We start from the raw sequence: 17869 nt of genomic DNA on the forward strand, positions 1-17869 counted from the left end.
GGTACGTGTATGGAATGAGCTGCCAGAGGATGTGGTGAAGGCTGGTACAATTGCAACATTTAAGAGCCATTTGGATGGGTATATGAATAGGAAGGGTTTGGAGGGATATGGGCCGGGTGCTGGCAGGTGGGACTAGATTGGGTTGGAATATCTGGTCAGCGTGGACAGGTTGGACCGAAGGGTCTGTTTCCATGCTGTACATCTCTATGACTCTATAAAAAATTTTCCTCTCTATAATTCCCTGTTGTGTGGAGGTACCAGAAGGTCTCCAGTAACAGCTAGTTGTATTTCACTCACCTTTCTCTGCAAATCCCCTGTTGAAGAAGGAATTAAATGCCCCTAAATACTGGTGAACATTTTGAAATTTTAAAAAATCAATCTGGGCAAACCTACATTAAATTTGAAAGAGTCAAGCAAAGTAATCTTTAAAGACAGATACGAGCATTAGAAGTTAAAACTATACATTAAGTTCTCCGAGAGATAATTATTTTAGAAAAAGTTAAAAGCTCACTACCTTCTGTAATAAGAATGCATGTCACATATAAATGTGTGTGATGAATTTGCATTTGCACATTTGTATTTGCAGATGTATTCTATTTTGATCAAAAAGCACACAAGTTGTAGACAATGAATCAGTGTGGCATTTTATAAACTCCTACTTTGGAAATAAAAGACACAGGCACACTCCAAACAAGACCTCATGCCTAAAATGCATTGTCTGACCAGAGGTGTCACCTCCTTCACACTAATACCACCCTAAGCTATCTCAGGACAGTGACTTGAAAGAAATTCTGGGATGTACGTATTAATCAATCAAAATCTGCACTTCTGTTGTAACCGATTAAAGATTTAAGAGCCATCTTAGGCATGTTCAATTCGTTCCCATGAGTTGTATGACCCTTTGATCTTTTCCTTGTAAATTCTGTGTCTAAGGTCTTCCTCTCTCACTAACACGTGTTGAAGGAGCAGAGCTCTGAAAGCTAATGTTTTCAAATAAACCCGCTGCACTATAACCTGCTGTCGTGTGATTTTGGCCCTGTTTTAAGGAACACAAGAGAAGGATTTTAATTTACCCTCCATAGATTGCAATGAAAGTCAAAGTGACAATATATGGGATTAGTGGACAGCACACCCTAGTTTCACTCTACAAAGTGCAAGGAGAATGTGACTTGTTATCCAGACAAATGGCAGTAATTAAGAAAGTACCCAAGAACAAACGTGAGTAACGATTTGGCTGGAGTGAAGATTATACCTTTATTCATCATCACAGAAAGTTGAAGGGAGGTTAAATAGATTGAATAGTTGCAAGAACAAGTTTCAAGTATTTTGTCAGCAGGACAATGGTTCAACAAAGTCTGTCATCAGAGGTCAAAGTAATACCACAAACAAATGAGACTTTCCTTAACTGTGAGGGTAATTCAAAGGAAGCATTTGGCATATCTTCATTAATGGATGCTGAGAAAGCAGATCCTGAGATCAATAAGTATGTACAGGCAGCTCACACTGCAGCTGAGGCTGAAGGGGTTCCTGAGTGAAATGATTTTAAATTGTTTTAAAAACAGAGTTCTGTCATGGAAATGGAGACATCCTCACAGACCTGTGGACTAGGAATGGACAGTTGTTCATTAGATGGTGGTACCATCCAGATATCGTAAGGAGGTATTGCAAGTAGCACATGAAGGAATGCAGAAAACTCAAACATTGATAAATAGATATTTTTCCTGGTCTAGACTTCATAAGGGTATAATGCAATTCTGGAAAAATTGGCATACATGTCAGGTAGAGGGAAATTATGATGATCAGAGTGGTGCCTTTAAACCCAATACCAGCTGCTGTAGCACTATTTGGTTGGTTGTTAGTCAATTCAGTTGAAAACTCTAATAATGATAAAGAAATCACTGCTTGAATTGAAACAAGGGATGACAGTACTGAATTTGTTGCTGTAGTCCAGGAACGTGGGATGCATTACCCTGTCATCAAAAGACATGGACAACAAAAGTTTGTCCAGTTGAAAGAATATGAAGTAACTGTTCAACAATCTCTGGCAGATTAATCTGCACCATTAGGTTTCAATTAAAATTATGGTACTTAGGAAATAGTCATTTTGCCCAATGTGCTGGGGAACAGAAAAAAATTCAGGTAAATTTGTACAATTAAATGAACAAAATGGGTTGAATTTTACATCTTTGGTTAAGTGACAGATTTACTGACTTTCATGGGCGGTTTTTCTCCATGAAACGTAGTGAGTTTCCTTGCTGCACCTTACCGAATTTACCTGATTAACTAACTCCCATGTAGCTATAATCCCATCTCAACACTCTCTCCAAGTCACCCAATGTTCATTGGAGATCAGCAGCCTGTCTTTGTCGAATAGGAGAACATCATATACAGGCCAGAATTCTGAAAAGTCTGAAAATGAGCTGTTATCTGAGGTCACCCAGAAGCTAATACAAATAAAATAAATAGAAGCTGCAGTTTACCACCACAATGAAAACCACACGCTGGCCTGATGACCAACACTGATTTTACAGTGTATGAAAGTCACCCAGCTCTCATCTATTGGAAGTTGATGTCAATCAAGTTCTGCTTGGTTTATAAAGCCCAATGCAGTTGAGCTCTGTCATATACAAAGGCTCGGAATAAGTGTAGTTCCTGAGGACCAGAGGAAGAAATTCTGCTTGAGTCCTGCAGGTTCGATGTAGTGGATGTGTGCTGGCGGGGGAGAAACCACGGGGATCGTGTTGCAAGTCATCGGAGCTGCTGGAGACCATCGCTGGATTGTGATTGGGTGTTGGAGGATCGTTTAGTTGTGCTGACCTGCTCTTGGTGTATCTTTATGCTGGCTTCGGCCTAACGCCAATTCAGGTACCTGCCAACAGCAGCTGCTCGCAGCCTAGGCTAGGGCATTTGCAACACAGTCAGGGTGACTGTGACGAAGGTGGAGAAGCACACACCAGTCGATCGGACAGTATTCGTGAAGAAGATTTTTCTGGAGTGCCCCTGACTGAGTGTTGCAGACTGGCACATTGCAAGGCCCTCGAGTCCTTCGAAAAGAATAAAACACCCGAAAGTGACGGCTTACCGGTCGAGCTCTATTCTGCTCTGTGGGACTTGATTGGCCAGGACCTGCTGGAGGTGTATGTCAGTATGCTTCGGGCAGGTACCATGAGTGAATCCATGAGGAAAGGCATCATCACCCTCATTTACAAGCGGAAGGGGGAGAGTGAGGAACTCAAAAATTGGAAACCAATCTCGCTGTTGAATGCAGATTACAAAATTCTGTCAAAGGTAATCGCCAACCGGGTCAGGTCTGCTCTGGGGTCGGTGATTCACCCTGACCAAACCTGTGCTGTACCGGGCAGGAAGATCGCTGAGAGTCTCGCACTCCTCAGGGATACGATCGCCTACGTGCAGGACAGAGGGTTGGACACCTACCTCATCAGCCTGGACCAGGAGAAAGCCTTTGACAGGATACCACACAGGTATATGAGAGATGTTCTCTCCAAAATGGGCTTTGGGGAGGGAATCTGCAATTGGATCAGACTGCTCTACACCAACATTGTCAGTGCAGTCTCAATCAATGGGTGGGAATCAGATAGCTTCCCAGTCAGATCTGGAGTCAGGCAGGGCTGCCCTCTCTCTCCTGCCTTGTTTGTGTGCTGCATAGAGTCATTTGCCGAGTCCATCAGGAAGGATGTGAGCCTGAGAGGGGTGACTATTCTTGGCAGCGAGGGCCTGCAGGTTAAGGCCTGTACATGGATGACGTCGCCGTTTTCTGCTCGGATCCGCTGTCCGTGCGCAGACTCATGTGCATATGTGACCAGTTCGAACGGGCCTCGGGGGCCAAGGTAAACTGAGGCAAGAGCGAGGCCATGCTCTTTCGGAAGTGGGCCGACCAATCCTCGATCCCCTTCACCGTCAGGATCGACCACCTGAAGGTGCTGGGTATTTGTTTCGGGGGGACTGGGGCGTGCGCCAAGTCTTTGGAGGAGCGTATCAGCAAAGTGAGGCAGAAACTGGGCAGATGGAAGCTACGGTCGCTCTCCATCGCGGGGAAAAAACCTGGTCATCAGGTGTCAGGCACTGTCATTGCTGTTATACGTGGCACAGGTCTAGCCTATTCCCAGAACCTGTGCCGCTGCAGTCACCCGGGTCATCTTCCAGTTTATATGGAGGTCAAAGATGGACCGGGTCTGGAGGGACTCGATGTATAACGGGGGCAACAGGGGGAAAAAATACACCCAATGCCACCCCCACCCTGATAGCCACCTTTGTGTGTGGCTGCATCAAGCTGTGTGTGGATCCCTGATATGCAAACACCAAGTGTCACTATGTACTGAGGTTCTACCTGTCCCCGGTGTTGCGAAGGATGGGCCTGGCCTCGCTGCCGTGGAACGCTCCGAGTAGTTGGACCGTTCCGTATCACCTGTCCTTCGTGGAGAAGTTTATGAAGAAAAACACCTTTGACCACAAGTCCACCAGGAAGTGGTCAGCGCGTATTCTCCTTGAAACCCTTCGGAAAAAGGAGAGGGCGGATCCTATCGAGCAGTTCCCTGAGCAGGCTGTCAAAGCCACTTGGCAGAATGCTTCATCGCCAGAACTTTTCAACAAGCACCAAGACATGGCTTGGCTGGTGGTGAGAATGGTTCTGCCTGTGAGATCCTTTATGCATGCCCGGACTCTCAGCCGCACCGCACGCTGCCCTCGAAGCGGCTGCGGGGGGGACGAGACTGTCACACACCTCCTTCTGGAATGTGCCTACGCAGAAGAAGTCTGGAGAGGAATGCAGTGGTGTTTGTCGAGGTTCGTCCCAAGCAACGCCGTGATGCAGGACTCCGTGCTCTACGGTCTGTTCCCTGGGACGCACACCGAGACGAACATCAACTGCGCCTGGAGAATCATCAACTCGGTGAAGGACACTCTCTGGACGGTCCGAAACCTGTTGATCTTCCAGATGAAGGAGTTGACCCTGACTGAGTGTTGCAGACTGGCACATTCCAAAGTCCAGGACTATGTGTTGAGGGATGTGCTGAAGCTTGGGCAGCTGCCGCCAAGATGCGGTAGGGAAAGACCACCTTGTAACATCTGCCTGCCGAAAGAAGAACAGGGGGCCCACGCAGCATTTGGGCTCTGCTAACGCCTCAGCTAAATATATGGACATATGATGGATAAATGTACAGACCTGTGTATAAAAATGATAAATTCTGATCTCCGTATGTAAATGTTTATATATGTATGGCATGACCAACTGTACAGACCATCAAATTATTTTATGAATAAAGTATATTTTTGAAATAAAAAAAAGCTCTGTCATATACAAGGAGACCATCCTCCTCGACGTTCTTGCTCTCCTCCTCAGAAAACTATTCCTGTTCTCGTAATCCTTTAGCATGCAGCACATTGTCTTATTACCTGCTCCAACCAAACACAGTACACCAGGATGAGACAGCAGTCACTGTACAGACTATACTGGAGCATCCCCCAGATTGGTTCAAAAAGCAGAACCACATCTTTAGTGGTTTATACTCTGCTCTGTTCTGGTTAAATAATGGATAGCCTTGTACCTGCACTCCACATCAGTCAGGGGGTCATGCAGTGCTGTGATTAGCCATGGTCACAATGGGTAGTCCTTTTCCCTCAGTAACCAGCCTTGTAAGGAATCTAGACTCTCAAATGTACCACGTACATGAGGGTGCTCCACAAGGTTATCTTTCCCCTCTCACCTTAAACCTATAGTTTTGGACTCCCTAACACTGGGGAAAAAAGACCTTCGCTGTTTATCCTATCCAGGTCACTCGTGATTTTATAAGCTTCTATAATGTCACCTCTCAGTCTACAATGCTCCAGGGGGAAAAAAAAACCCTGCCTATTTCCCTATACCTCAAGCCCTTCAGTCCCAGCAAAATTCTTGTAAATCTTTTCTGAACCCTTTCAGGTCTAACAACAACCTTACTGTAAAAGAGCGACCTTGAACACAGTATCCTAAAACTGGCCTCACTAATGTCGTATACAGCCGCAACTCTGATACTCAATGCACTGACCAATGAAGGCAAGCACGCCAAATGCTTTCTTCGCCACCCTATCTACCTGTAACTCAACTTTCAAGGAACTATGCACCTGCACCCCTAAGTCTTTTTGTTCAGCAACACTGCCTAATAACCTACCGTTAACTGGTTTGCCTTACCAAAATGAAACTACATTTGTCACTCCTGATCAAGTGCCCATTGTACTCAGAGATAACCTTCTTCACTGTTCACTCCATTTTTGGTGTCTTCTGTAAATTTACCTCCATTTTTGGTGTCATCTGTAAATTTACTAACCATAGCTCCCAGAGGATGGTGCATGTATAGAACAGGCTGCCAGAGGAGGCGGTACAATTGTAACATTTAAAAGCTACCTGGATGGATATATGAATAGGTAGAGTTTAGAGGGAGATGGGCCAAATGCTGGAAAATGGGACTTGATCAGTTTAGGATATCTGGTTGGCACGGATGAGTTGGACTGAAGAGTCTGTTTCTGTGCTGTGCAACTCTATGACTCAAAGTAGGAGTCATGGCAATGGCCAAGGTAGCAGGCACACATCTCCTGGAAGTGGTAACAGTGATTACAGATTACCTGAACATAATGGAGTGAAACCTTTCCTGTTGATAAATTCTGCCCCAGTGTGATAGAGCCCTCTGAGTGCCATTTGGGTTCAGTAAATAGAACCCTGCACCTGGGAGAAGCCAGCTATGTTTCTGAATCACATTGTCCAGGCTACAGCACTGACCCCATCGTGGGAAATGAAATAAACCTTTGTAACCTTGCACGGATAGCATTGGTCATTGTCCTGAGGCAGTTGTAGTGCACAACTGAGAGATCCCATACAGCTTACCTATCACTCTCTGGAAGGAGCCAGTTGTAAACAAATTCAAAGCGGCTTTCACAGCCATCAGGAGAAGATAGTCTCTCACTCCTGCAGCCCTCAGGTCTTTTAGATTAGATTAGATTAGATTAGATTACTTACAGTGTGGAAACAGGCCCTTCGGCCCAACAAGTCCACACCGACCCAGTTGTAAACAAATTCAAAGCGGCTTTCACAGCCATCAGGAGAAGATGGTCTCTCACTCCTGCAGCCCTCAGGTCTTGGTCCAGGAGCTGGTATAATTCCGCGTCAAGTGTCTCGGGGGAGATGGAACCTTCATGGCCATGTGTCTCGCTCATTTCCAGGAAATGGATCAACACGAAAAGCTTAGGCTCTTCCACAGCTGCAATGCATCCTGAGGAGATAGAAACGTCAACCTCTCCCTGAGCAAGGTGCTGCTCAGCCTCAGCACTGATGTCCTGCTGCTTCTGCTTTTGGCCCTGGTCCTCCTATATTCTCAGGAAGGTGACTGGGTCATTCAGCTTCAGCCTCGGCATGTACACCAACATGGTGAAGGTGCTACTCTAGCTGAGCGGTCAACACAGTATATCAAAAAGGAATGTTTCAGTGCAATCAGTAGAATCCATTGTAATACTGAACAAGATGGATGATGAAGAGATTGTCTCTGCCTGCTACAGCACCCCTGCAGGTTTTACCAGTCATGGGTCACTTTTGGTCAGAATTTGCCTCTTTTTAAGTTATTGGCAACTCAACTTAGTGCAATATTCTATTTGCAAGAACCAATGATATAGTGCAACTTGTCTTTGACCATTATTTGAACGTTAAATGTGTTCACTTTGCATGTACTGTACACGGACACTAAAACGATTTCAAATTAAACATAGATGCATTTTAGCAATTTTCCCATCAACGTTCTAGTGTCTATGATGTGAAGGAGCTGGTGTTGGACTGGGGTAGACAAAGCTAAAAATCACACAACAATAGGTTATCGTCCAATAGTTTTATTTGGAAGCACTGGTTTTCGGAGCGCTGCTCAACCACCTGATGAAGGAGCAGCGCTCTGAAAGCTAGTGCTTCCAAATAAACCTGTTAGACTATAACCTGGTGTTGTATGATTTTAACTTTCTAATGTCTATGCAGACATGAACGCTGCACTTCCACTTATCAAATTGATACTGACTCTGCTTACGCTGGATATTGTCCAAGCCATTTCCCTATTGCTGTCTGTGTTTAATGAAGAGTAAGTGATGGCAAAGAACCCAACTCATAGTGGATTCCCTCACCATCTCGTTGCCAGATACTGGGTGAAGCGGCATGGTAAATTTAAGGGCAAAGGTTGACATGCAGAGGGTATGGATTCACATTGGTATTTTTGGGATTTCCCCATTAGTTTAAATGCCAGCCAAAATTCACGATCTGAACTTAATTTTGAAGAATTGTTACTTGAGTGAGGTGCTATCTCTGGTTCCTAGGTTTCAGGAGCTGGAAAAGATGGGGAGAAAAGTGGCAGAAAATGAATATTCAAGGCTGAGATGGATAGATTTGAATCAGTAAAAAGGAATCAAGGATAAGGCAAAAAGTTGGGGCAGAGCTTAATCAGATCAGCAATGATCTTATTGAATGGCAGAGCAAATTTGATCAGCTAAATAGCCTACTTGTGCTCCAATAATCAAAATAACAGGTCCAGGAACAGCAGAAGTAGAAAAGCTCTTCACATTTCAAGGACAGAAATTCAAAAGTCCTCTTTAGGAGATGCTGGCACTGATGAACCTGAGATTTCTGGCATTTTTTGTTTAGTTCCCATTTCCAGCACTTACAGGCTGTCCCTTTGGTTAGTACCAAGACTGAGTTGTTGAGAGGTCAAAATACTTCAGTTGTCAGCAAATCAGATAGTCTGAGAGACTAGTCTTCCTGGAGTCGGACTATGCAGGTTTTTCATTAATATTTTAGCTCCATTTAGATTTTTATTCTATACTGAAAAAAAACTACTTAGAAATAGTAAAGAATTTTGTAGATATTACAGAGGAGAATTTTAAAAATGTATTTCTGGGCATCACTGGCTGGGCCACCATTTAGCATTAATCCCTAATTGCCCTTGAGAAGGTAGTGATGAGGACCATCTACCTTTGTGTTCAGTATTACTCCAGCCAGAAAGTAGCACAAGATTTTTACATGCCACCAAAGTCAAAAATGTACACTTCAGCAGACAAAAATGTCAATATTATTGATCATATCAGAAACAATTGAAAAACAAAAATAATACCATTGGCATCTAATCTAGAAAGACTGTTTTTTGGTCAGATCTGCTCCAAATAGTGAGCTTATTCTGATCTTTAGTCATGGTAGATCATTCATTATTCTGTGTAATTCACAGCACAAAATTTAACTTGATGATAATTACATAGCTTGGGGCGGCACGGTGGCTCAGTGGTTAGCACTGCTGCCTCACAGCGCCAGGGACCTGGGTTCAATTCCCACCTCGGTCAATGCCTGTGTGGAGTTTGCACATTATCCCCGTGTCTCTACGTGAGTTTCCTCCAGGTACTCCCGGTTTCCTCCCAACAGTCCAAAGATGTGCAGTTAGGTGAATTGGCCATACTAAATTGCCCGTAGTGTAGGTGCATTAGTCAGGGGTGAATGTAGGCGAATGGGTCTGGGTGGGTTGCTCTTCGGAGAATCGGTGTGGATTTGTTGGGTCATAGAGCCTGTTTCCACACTGTAGGGAATCTAGTGAATAGTAGCTTGTCCCATTGTTACATAGTCTCAATGTCTCCAAATTGCCTAGATGCATGTTTTGTGCAAAGATTTATTAAAGATTAATCTGAAAATCAAATTAATTGAAAGCCAGGTTTAATAAAGACTAAACTTACTAGATCTATAATAAAATTGTAAGAAATGGATACATTTTAACTATACAAGTAAAAAATATAACACCGATTTAAATTTGGAATTTGTAGCAATGTTATCTTTTTTTTAACTAACACAGATTTATGATTTTAATTATTAAAATAAAGATATGATCAAAAATGGATAGAGTTTGGTTAGTTGAAAAGAAATACTAATGTTAAAAATGTCAAATCCAAACCTAAGTTGACTTATACAAATAAGAGTTCCCAAGAGAAGGGTTTATTTAAATATTTCATGAGGCTGCTATTTCAATCAGGCTGATAGGTTGATGGGCTTGGCCTTTTAAATTTTTAGCATTTAAATAAATATATAGTTTGTAACAAATTAGTGTAGTTACAATTTAAAAATGCTATTTAAGTGATTAAGTAGCTCTCCAAATCTAAGGTATAATGTAAGCCACAAAGCGTAAGCTGAACAGCACTTAAAAGTGATGGATTTCAAAGATGCAGCAACAGACTAACGTTAAGCTTTAATCAATCTTGAAATAGGTTTATATAATAAATCCTAAGTTTGATCAAATTCATCAATATGCAGTGAAGATTGGCACGACACAGGAAAGCAGTCATCTGTGTGACTGAGCTTCTTTTGCTTGCTAATAGATGAGCAGAGTCTGACAGCTATTCTTGCTTTAAATACCAATGAATTCCAATCTTAATTAATGTATGGCATTGTGATGGCTTCTGTCTCTAATAACATTTATTACTGTTAATAGTGAATTAATGAAATTTTGAATAACATATAATAGATCTTTCTACATTGTGTTGAATAGTCACTAACTGTGGAAATGGGGTCAGTTCGTTTACAGATCAGGGCTGCACAATGTGGCTCAATTGCTTTACTCAATAGCTTCAGAGCTATGAAAGGAAAAAAAAATCAAGTGGTGAAGGATTACCTCCTTCTGATGTTCCACATAGACTGCTGTGCCAAGGAGGGTGATGGGCCACAACAGAAGCACACAGGGGAGTGGAAGGATCATGCTGTTAGCCACTGTCTAACTCTGACTAGATATTGAGATCTTCCATTTCAAACATCACCAAAGCTTTTAATGCTCTGTTTAAACAGGGGCTGCCAAAATTAGGGACTCCACTTCCTAGGGGGAAGGTTGTCATTAAAAAAACTGAATATTCAGGTAATGATTTTCTGGCCATCTCTTTGCTGCTCCAAAATCATTATTTTTTGTCGGAGAATTTGACAGAAGGTCTTTGAGTCAATAGGGAGTGGTGCTCAAACTTTGGAAGGAATTGAAAACTTCCTGTCTTGGCGGTAATAGGGGCAGTTCCTTTTAGACAGCTGCAGCATCACACAGATGGAGTTGGAACAGAGGCAACAGAAAAGAGAAGCTCCTAATAGAGAAAGGAGGAGGAAGAGGTGGAGAGCTCATAGCAGGAGGTCTTACCTAACCCAGGGTTCCTAAACATCCCTTCTTGTACCTCCAGCCCAGGAAGGAAAAGTCTCTGTAGTGGCTGTGCTTCCCCACGGTCACAAAATGTAACAGTTTTTGAAACCGTACTTGCAGCTGCAATGCAGATTGAGAATGCGATTGCCAGTGGCTATCAATGTGACTGCAGACCTTAGCAGGTCCTTTGATGACATTGCCAACTTATTGCAGTTCATCATTCACCTCTGTAACCAAGAAGTCACAAAGTCCTGTACGATAGGAGAGAAGACTGCTCCTCAAAGAGGAGCTGAAAAAGCAGACATACAACTCTGTCAAGACTTCAGCCTTCTCCAGGGTGCAGGGCTTTATTGACTGTACATACATGGCTATCTCAATAGGGAGATGTACTGAAACCACAAGGGATCTTGCTCTCTGGATGTGCAAGCTGTGTGCAGCGGTGTTCACAGCATTATGTTGAATACCTGCTAACCAGGAAGCAATCACATTTCATGCTGTCCAAGCCACCTGCTCCAGCTATTTTCAAATGATCACAACAGACCAGAGAGTGAATGCTCAGTGAGAAGGCCTCTCCACTGCACACATTATGTTATGATTCCAGATGATGCTATTACTAGACAAGTCAAATCCCAGATTGAAATCAGGCTGAAAGATCATAGTTCATTTTTCTTTTTATTTAAAAAGGTGGTCTCTCACTGAAACACAAGCATGCAATGCTGTAGATTTCATTTTGTGTAATCAACTTCAATTTTATTGTTAAAAGAGAAGAAAATGAAATAGAATAAACCATATTACTTGTATATAACACAAGTTGAAATACTTCGAAACACACAGTAAGAATACAACCCCATCTATCCTAACACTATTGCTTTACACCATTCATATATAGAGAGGCACAGTGGTGAGCACTGCTGCCTCACAGTGCCAGGGACCTGGGTTCAATTCCAGTCTCATGTGCCTGTCTATGCGGAGTTTGCACTTTCTCCCGTGTCTGCATGGGTTTCTGCAGAGTACTCCAGCTTTTTCCTACAGTCCAAAGATGTGCACATCAGGTAGACTGGCCATGCTAAATAGCCAGTAGTGTTCTTGGATGTGTAGATTAGCTGTATTAGCCATTGGATATGCAGGGTTACAGGGATGGGATAGGTGGATGGGATGATCTTCAGAGGGTTGGTGTGGACTAGTTGGGCTGAATGGCCTGTTTCTGTATTGTGGGGATTTTATGAATGTTTGTATTCTCTATCAGATCCATCGCGTGACTTGCTGTTTCTTTCAATTCTAGGTCATGAGAGTTTGGAAGCATCTTCCTTGATTAGTCGTACATCTGAGTTCCCACTGTTCTAACTTCAAATAAAATCTTCATGGTTCTAACCAAGTACTTCTGGTCTGAAACTTTCAAACTAAAATACTTGTGATGAAGTAACCTGTGTCCCAACAAGTCTAAACAATCTCCTTTCTTCAGAAGATACTGCTTCACACATCTAACTTCCCATGACCTTTCCAAACTGAACTCAAAAGCTTTCCAAGCACTGAGTTATATCCCGAAACAAAAATAAAATCCTGATGCTTCTAAACAGAAAGCAATCTAATGCTCCTCAACATTTAATCTGCCCATTCATAAAACTCTACCAATGCATCCAAATCCTCATTACCACCACAGGATTCCGTCTCTTATATTGATTTGAAAAAAAATTATGGCTCCAGAAATGTTGACAAGTTAATCATTAATTCCCTTCATATACACAAATTAAAACCCACACACCGCTAGTTCAAAATCTAAAGTCCAAAATAAATTTTATTAAAATATATATAAATCACATACCTTACATCACAATGCCTAATGATTCCCTTCAGCAATCTGACCTCACAGGCCTACAGTCATGTTTCCACAATGAAAATTATGCTACAACTAGGAACATCATGGAGCAAACTATTAGAATCCTGAAGCAGTGAATTCCTTGCCTGGATTGCTTGGATGGAGTCCATCAACGTTTACTGGAGCAAGATTTGTATTTGTTTGTTGTATCCTTCACATTATATTCATTACTGCCATAGCTTCATAGAACGTGAAAAGGAGGAAACAGTCTACATATCAGAGTCCTAAACATTACTAGGCATCTCACTCCAATTCCTTTGGATTTCCCAGACTCCTTTACTCAACATTGCCCCATGTTACCATCCCTCGATTGCTGACCTTCACCACATCCTTGTGGCTACAATCCCAAAACAAAATCCAACACAAAGCAACCAATCCATACTAAATTTAATCCATCAACTGTTCCAATAATCCACACAAAATTCAATCTGATTCAGTGCCTGTCTTATGGGTGACTTAGTGCTCCTACTTAGTGCAACCCTAGTGGCTGAAGATATTGACTAGATTCTGCAGCAAGGCTGTCTCTCGGAGCTGACCATCACTTTTGATTTGAGAAGAATGGGTTCTAGCCCTGAAAGAAACCCTGTGTCGAGGTACTTGTGAATTTGTTCTTGAGACGTTGGCATTAGCGGTAAGGTCTGTAATTTATTACCGAACCCTAATTGCTCCTAAGAAAGTGGTGCTGAGTTGCTTTCTTCAATTGTAGCAGTTGCTGAGGTGTAGGTATGTCTATAGTGTGCTGGGCAGGAAGTCACAGGACTTTGACCTAGCATCAGTTAAGGAACAGCGAAATAGTTCCATGTCAAGATGGTGAAAGACTTGGAGCAGAACTTGCCGATTCTAGTATTCCCATGTGCCTGCTGCTTGTTCTTCTCGATGGCAGAGGTCATAAGTTTGGAAGGTGCTGATGAAGGAGCCCTGACAAGTTCAAGCCAGACTTCCACTTGTTTGATGGTGACAATGGGACATCTCCTGGTGTACTCAGAGTCTCTCTGTGTATGCTTATCAGCTTTTTCCATTAAAGGGCTTCCCTGAAGCCCTCATTTGAATCTTGTGCAGTGAAACCTCACCTGCGATTGCATCCTCCAGAGAGCTGACTCATGCGTTAACCTTCCGGCCTGGTCTGGCTGCAGTCTAATTTTGTCCAGAACTTACTTTCTGCACCTTATCACCTCTATACACCCTCTAAGCTTCAGGTAGTTATTAGTATCTGAGTTGGTGATTGTGAGTGTCAGATCAAGTGACAGTGGTTCTTGATTGTGTTGATGTCTTCCTCCAGTCTTTCGTCTTCAAGCAGCATTAGCTGGGCTGGCAGTAGTTCTTGATAAATCAGTAAGAATGCTGGAGCAATTCAGCAGATCTGGCAGCATTAGTGGAGAGGGAGAAACAGACTGAATGTTTCAAGTCTGGTATGACTCCTGTTCAGAACTGAAGACTGCACGGCAGATACTGCCAGACCTGCTGAATTTCTCCAGAGTCATCTGTGTTAGATTTTTAGCATCCATTGTATTTTGTCTTTAATCAAGCAGTTCTTGGGTATTTGAAAGTGTAAATGAGGAGAACTGGGATGAGAATGGGGGTGTGAACAGGAAACTAAGAATTATGTGGTTATATCAGCAGCAGCTTATACATCATACAGGACTGCAGGATGAGGGTGAAGAGGTTCAGAAAATGTATAAGGCAGGAAAATATCATTGTCCTGGATGACATCAGTGAAACTGGTCATCACAATGTCTGTAATACCCGTGTCAATAGTGTCAAGTGCAATCTCCTCCTAGAGGTAAGGAGTTGCAGCTATTCTTGTCTTCCATCGATTTGTTGGTGTGCCCTTTTGCTATGTGGTCTGGAGACCTGTAAGGGAGCAGGATCATATTACAATGTGTTTGGGTGAGGTGCTGAATAGCTGGTAGAATGTGGAAAATGTAAGATTCAGATAGAAGACTTGCAAAAGTGGTAGGTGAGTAGTTGTGGTGGAACATATGAATGTCAAATATGATTCTCAACAGTTAGAGATTGGTGGATGGGTAAGTGATAGGATGTGGTGCTCTGAACAGTGTTAGAGATTGGAGATGTGATTGGCACTTGAAGATGCATTCACTGATTGCGACCAATTCAGATGAGGGCACTGAATCTTTTTTAGTAGTTTGCGTGGGTTCTCAGTGCCAGGCAGCAGAGATTAATGTTTGTCACTATCTGCCCATAGTACCTTCGCAGAGAGCTTTGTGGTCCCCTTTCTACCTCCTGCACACAGACATCCAATACTACAGGTGAAATCCAGTGAATTTTCTCTGCAGTCTACTGCTCTATTACTCTGCTTTTGGTATCACTGACAGCCAGTTGAATGGCTTGCTGAAGTGACTCATCTTTAAACATGAGGCTAGCTTTGACTGGTATTAGCCACGCTCAAGGTTGGGCCTCTTGCTCAGTGTGTAGCCACTCAGCAGTGCACCTACCATTGAGCTGCTCACTGTAATTGTAAAAATAAGCAAGTTCAGTTTTGCCTGCATCACAATCATTGAGTAGGAAGGAACTATGCTCTGAGATCCCTGCACTGGCCATTGAATTTTATCAAACTTTTCCCCTCTGAACCTTTTAGGTCAGACCCAAAAGATTGGTCCTGAAAAAATAAACTGTAGGTTATTATATACATTGGACAAAGCAATTTACATCCACAAGTACACCAACTGCATACATTAAAATAATTGTTTGCTTTCTGTGATAACTAAACAGTATGTTCCTGTAGGTGCTATGAACGTGGACTTTCAAGAAAGTGAACTATTCAAAACGCACTATAAAAGCACAAATTTTCATTGTTGACAAACTGTATGAGATCTAACTTCAGTGGTACTGGCCACAAAGTTACTGTTTTTTATCATCTTACCCTCCAGCATGCTGACATGCATAGCATCATTGGCTCTCTTGGGTACACTAAGCATCACTTCAAGACCATCCTTTAATTCGCCTTTGCCTTCTTCACAGCAGGTTAAAAGTTCCTAAAGGCAGAAATGTTAAAGATACTATATATCAAATTAAAAACAGGTCATTACCCAATGGTTTCTTACGTCCCTTCACCTTTTTAATAAATCAGATTGAGCAATTTCTAAGATTTTAACAAAACTAAACAGAGTCACTGAAGTCCTATTTGTTACTCATGGAGAAAGCGAAGGATTTAAAGCATGTACAGCTGGGAAATTTTTTCTTATTCCTGTTTTGGAAACTGTGGTCCCCCACTCCCTAGTCACATTCTTTCCAGGGTTCACTGTCTGTTTTTGTTGCCTACCAGTGGGTGTGAATGATGTCTGCTTTTAACCAATGACTTCCAGCCCAGCTCCAACACACCAACCCACAGAACTGTACACAAACTGCTTAAAACAGAGATAATACTGTCTTGCAGTGGTTTGGCTGTAATTTTGTAACAGTTTCAGAACACTGTCAGTCTGGTACAAGGTGAAATCAGGAAATGCAGCGTGCTGTGCGAAAAAAAACCAGAGCCCAAAACTATGACACTTGGCAGCTGGAAAAGGTTATGAAGGACATGATGGGAAAGTGGAATTCCACTATAAGGTTTGGATAAAGGCCTGAAACACATTGCTCTAGACTACTGTTAGTTTTATAATTCTATGGAGAAAGGCATTCCTCTTAAGCAGCTGTTTGGCTGAATCCATTGGATGTGCCCTGAAAAAAATACTGGAAGCTTTACATACCTTCAGTAGGAGCTGGTACTTAGTGATTCTCTGAACAGGTTTAATTAGGTAGGATGAAATGGAATTGGCTAAACCATGTCTTTGTTGAATTTCCTGAAAAACAGAATTATACAATACAGAATAATGATTCTACTCAGATCTATGATGCTTAAATAAATGTAATATTTCATGGCACTAACAATTCGTGAATGAAGTTGTTGATTTTATTCAAGACAACAGGAAATTGAAGACTAGAATAGTAAATAAGCAATGAAGGCATTAAAGGAGGTATTTCATAATTGTCAACAAATATATAGTCCATTTAGAAATGCCCCATGAGAAAGATGAATAATCAAGGTTTAGGGAGATAAGGATGGCATGAAATTGAAAGAAAAGTTTCACACTCTTGCAAAGAGCAGTGGTATGCTGCAATTTGGGTAATTGTTAAAAACCAATAAAAGACTGCTAGGAACGAGGAATACTGAGGATTATGAGAGTAAACTTACAAAATCAGACAGGAATATCATATAAAAATATCTAAAATTGAAGCAATTAGATAAGACAGACATTATTTCTCGGCAAGTGAGGTAAGGGCTTTAATAGTGGAACAAGGCGAACTGTAATTAGCAGAGTGTCAGGAGGACAGTACTGAGACTCAACTGTTTATAATCTACATTAATGACTTGCGTGAAGGGATTCAGTGCATTGCAACCAAACCTGCTGCTGATAAAAAGACAGGGGAATAACAAATTGCAAGGCGAATACACAGAGTCTATAAAGGAACATATATACATTAAGTGAGTGGACAGAAATCTAGCAAAATAATGTTGGAAAATATAAAGATTTCACTTTGGTGAGAGGAATAGAAAAGCAGAATATTACTTAAATGGAAAAAAGCTTAATAATAATGCAACACAGATCCTTATCTGGATATCCTTGCACATAGATCACAAAATGTTGCCATGAAGATAAAGCAAGTTATAAGGAAGGCAAATGGAATGGCCTTGTTTGCAAGGGAAGTGCATTATGAAAGTTGGGAAGCCTTGCGACAACTGTACAGGGCATTAGTGAGATCCCATTTAGAATATTGTGCCCAGTTTAGGTCTCCTTTTTCAAGAAATAAAAAAAATTTGCATTGAATA

At 42.1% G+C, this 17869-nt stretch overlaps 1 protein-coding gene across 11 annotated transcripts in view; it reads right to left on the minus strand.

Moving 5' to 3' along the window:
- The window catches only part of kalrna (kalirin RhoGEF kinase a), a 713874-nt gene that overhangs the window by 228675 nt on the left and 467330 nt on the right, over nt 1–17869 (minus strand). For all 11 annotated transcript variants that reach the window (XM_043693727.1, XM_043693729.1, XM_043693725.1 and 8 more), the window contains exons 28-29: nt 16749–16841; nt 15926–16037 (exon numbers count right to left, since the gene is read on the minus strand). In XM_043693727.1, coding sequence (XP_043549662.1) covers nt 15926–16037; nt 16749–16841 — 205 coding nt within the window. The remainder of the gene's footprint in view (nt 1–15925; nt 16038–16748; nt 16842–17869) is intronic.

Source organism: Chiloscyllium plagiosum, chromosome 7 (assembly GCF_004010195.1).
Source record: "Chiloscyllium plagiosum isolate BGI_BamShark_2017 chromosome 7, ASM401019v2, whole genome shotgun sequence".
NCBI classification, from domain to species: Eukaryota; Metazoa; Chordata; class Chondrichthyes; order Orectolobiformes; family Hemiscylliidae; genus Chiloscyllium; species Chiloscyllium plagiosum.